Consider the following 3,832-nt stretch of genomic DNA (forward strand, 5'->3'; position numbering starts at 1 on the left):
TGGCATCAGTGCTAGAGACATTGTCTTGTCACCAAGGATACCTCCAGTGTTCCCAAGGTGTGTGCAGCATTGTCCTTTAAGGATGTAGACCACTGATTGTGCTTTTCTGTTGTGTAGAATATGTGCTGCCTGAATTGTATAATTTTGTTGGGTGGTGATTGTGTTTCTTGTGTTGAGTAATTCACTGTCAGACAGTAACTGTGTTGTGTAGTGTGTGTGTGTGTGTGTGTGTGTGTGTGTGTGAGTCGTTTGTATGGCAGTAATAAGTTTCAGTTGTGTAGAGTGAGTTGTTGGTGTTATACAATTGTATGTCCTAGGTATAGTATGTAGAGAGAGTTGTAATCCAAACTGTGTTCTCTTGAAACATGTTGTGCATTCCAGTATGTCAGACTTGTATGTGGATCCTATATTTGTGTGAGGTATGCATAAGAGTTGAAAATACTGAGAAATATTTTCGCAGAGTAATTACATATCAAAACAGAAGATTGGAAACTAACATTTTTACTTCTTCTTAATCTCCTGTTTTGATATAGCATACATAGTATGTACATAAAGTGCTCCTGGAGGCATGAAGATAGTTTCAGTCTGTTACTGTAAGAATGGGAACACATGTCTTCAGTCCTGCAGTGTGCTTCAACTTCCATGATTTTACCACAAACCTGAAAGTAAACATTGAATATTTGTACAACATATCAGCCAAGAAGAGCTCCGTTGACATGCACATATTCATTCTGGTAGAAACTAAATTTAAGGGAAGAATGAAATAATTTTTCATTGTTTTATGAACTTTCCCACCTTGTTTTGTTTGGCAAAATATTTACTTTTGGTTATTTCAAAATCTTTATCTTCAACTGTTTATTTTTGAGTGCCATATATCTTTATTGTAGTATTAGTTGTACAAGTTGTTCTATCAGTACTTCCATGTCAATAAAAGCCCATAGTTTTCCAACATTACATTGTTGATTTTCAGTTATATAGGAGTGTGTTTAATTTCATTGAGTATTGATGGTGTTTAATGTTACATTGTGTTATTTGGTGTTGATTCTATAGACTATGAATCTGTGTTATTATATTTTGTGCTTATTGTATTGTATATGTGCTGGTGCACTGTATGAGTTGTGCTATTGGATTCAAAGTATTTGTGTAGGATGTGGACTGTGCTACACAAAGTTACCTTGTGAACTGTGTGTAATGTTGTAAGCACTGGTGTGGCTTGTATATTTTTGTTCATTTTTAACAAACCTAGTATTTTAATTATCATCGGTACTGTTTAATTATCATCAGTACTGTTTCAGCATGTCCCTTTATGCTAGAGAGACCCCCCAGTAGAGGGAACCTGTGGAAGAGGTAAGTAAACCCAGGAAGTCCTGGGATGAGGTAGTGAAGCACAGCCTTTGAATGTTAGGACTCACGGAGACAATGACGAGTGACTGAGACCTTTTGAGATATGTTGTGCTTAAGAAGACTTGGCAACCCAAGTGAGACCATAACGTGGCCTATGCCTGTGAAGCATAATCAGCCCATTTAAGAGTACCCTTCAATTACTGGTCAATAAACGGTGCTTGTGAAGACCTGTTGAGTCAAGTGAAGTCGTTGTCGTACCCGATGCCAGTACCACCTGACTGGCGCCCATGTTGGTGGCACGTAAAAAGTACCATTCGAGCGCGTTCGATGCCAGTGCTGCCTAACTGGTTCTGTGCTGGTGGTATGCAAAAAGCACCATTCGAGCATGTTTGTTGCCAGTGCTGCCAGACTGGCTCTCGTGCCGGTGGCACATAAAAAGCACCCACTACACTCTTGGAGTGGTTGGCGTAATGAAGGGCATCCAGTTGTAGAAACTTTGCCAGATCAAATTGGAGCTTGGTACAGCCTTCTGACTTGCCAGTCCTCAGTCAAACTGTCCAACCCATGCCAGCATGGAAAGCGGACGTTAAACGACGGTGAGCATGATATATAAAATTTTCAAAAGAACGCCTCAGATGAGTATTGTTTACAACGTCTAGGGGAGATAACTCTAATGTAAACCCGGACTATTTCTTCACACTAATAGGAACACGTAAAAACATTTAATTTTAATGATTTTCTTTCACAATTTTCAAATCTATTTTTAATGTACAGTACTCCAAGGTTTATATTTGATGAACTTTCATGTCAAAATTTTTCTTTAAGCTGGTATTAAACCATTTCTATTATACTTGTAGAAATATTCAATAATAATGAGGAATGAAGAGTTGCAGTCATGAATGAAAACATTTTTTACTTGGTGTGTTTGCTATATACACAACAGTCTCTTGTAATGTCTGTAGACATCACCTACCATGTCAACGAAGAAGACAGTCCTCATACCTATATAGGAGACATTGCTGTTGACTCTAACTTATCACACCCTCTCACACATCAACAACACACTCTCATTACATTTACACAACTACAAAGGACAGTCGAGAGTGGTTCTCACTTATTTAATGTCACCAACTCAGGAAAACTATACACTACTCAAACACTGGATGCTGAGTCTCTGTGTACATACAACAAGGAATGTTCCAGAATAGTTAAAGTAGCAGTGAGGAAAGGAAAAACTTTCATGAAGATTTTGAAGGTGAAAATAATAATAGAAGACATCAATGACCATTCTCCAGAATTTACGGATGATGAAATAGGTATCAAGTTTGCAGAGGATAGTCTGAAAGGAAATAAGAAAAAAATTCCATATGCTATAGACAGAGATATTACCGTCATAAATTCCCAAATTTCATATAACATAAAATACCATAAAAGAGAACCATTTTCTTTGTATATGGCAAAAGATAATGATGGTGTTTTTATACCTGAACTGACGTTAGAAGACAAATTAGACAGGGAAGTAAAGGATTTGTATATATTGACCTTAGAGGCTAAAGATGGCGGGAAAATTCCGAAAACAGCTACGCTCAAGGTACGCATATCTGTGACAGATGTTAATGATAACACACCTGTATTTTCACAGAAACTCTACAACATCTCTATAAATAATTCACATCAAAGACATTTACCAATTCTTACTTTAAAAGCCACAGATCAAGATTCTGGACAAAATGGAAAGATATCTTATCATTTCAACCATAAAACATCTCAAAATATCCAGAAATATTTTGTATTGGATAAGAAAACAGGAGATTTATTTTTACATGATAATTTTCACTTTAGTAAGATGCAGTCTTTATTTATAGAAGCAAGAGATGGAGGGAATCCACCACTAAAGTCGGTAGCCAGAATTCACATTTATGTAATTAATAACCAAAACAATGTTCCATTGATAAATATAGATTTTGTATCTCCTTTAACAGAGAGTTCCACAGCTGTTTCAGAAAACAGTGAAGTAGATAGTTTTATAGCTTATGTTATGGTCACTGACACTGATAGTGGACCCAATGGTGAGGTTATCTGTGATTTAAAACATGATAAGTTTAAACTTGCCAAAATAGATTCTAAAGAATATAAGATAATTATTAAGGGCCATCTTGACAGAGAAATAAGGGACCACTATAAAGTATCTATTGTGTGTCATGACATGGGGTCACCTCAACTAGAAAGTAAAAAATATTTCTCTGTCAAAGTAACTGATGTCAATGATGTAGAACCACATTTTACCAAAGAGACATTCCAATTCCTCACCTATGAAAACCAGAAAGTTGACTTCCCTATTGGCTTCATCAATGCTACAGACCCTGATCTTGAAGATGGAGGCCAACTTACATATTCTATCATCAATGATAACAACAATGATAACATTCCATTCCAACTGACAAAATATGGATTTATTTCTACATCACAATCAATAGATCGAGAAATG

The 3,832-nt window shown here is 36.4% G+C and overlaps 1 protein-coding gene across 1 annotated transcript in view; it reads left to right on the forward strand.

Annotated features, from left to right (window-relative positions):
* Window positions 1-3,832, forward strand: part of LOC106867365 (protocadherin Fat 4) — a gene marked incomplete at its 3' end in the record, with an annotated part of 101,855 nt that overhangs the window by 27,813 nt on the left and 70,210 nt on the right. Inside the window, exons 11-12 of the mRNA XM_052973000.1 lie at window positions 382-414; window positions 2,230-3,831. Of these exons, the coding sequence (XP_052828960.1) occupies window positions 382-414; window positions 2,230-3,831 (1,635 nt within the window). The remainder of the gene's footprint in view (window positions 1-381; window positions 415-2,229; window position 3,832) is intronic.

This window comes from Octopus bimaculoides, chromosome 14 (assembly GCF_001194135.2).
Source record: "Octopus bimaculoides isolate UCB-OBI-ISO-001 chromosome 14, ASM119413v2, whole genome shotgun sequence".
In the NCBI taxonomy this organism is placed as follows: domain Eukaryota; kingdom Metazoa; phylum Mollusca; class Cephalopoda; order Octopoda; family Octopodidae; genus Octopus; species Octopus bimaculoides.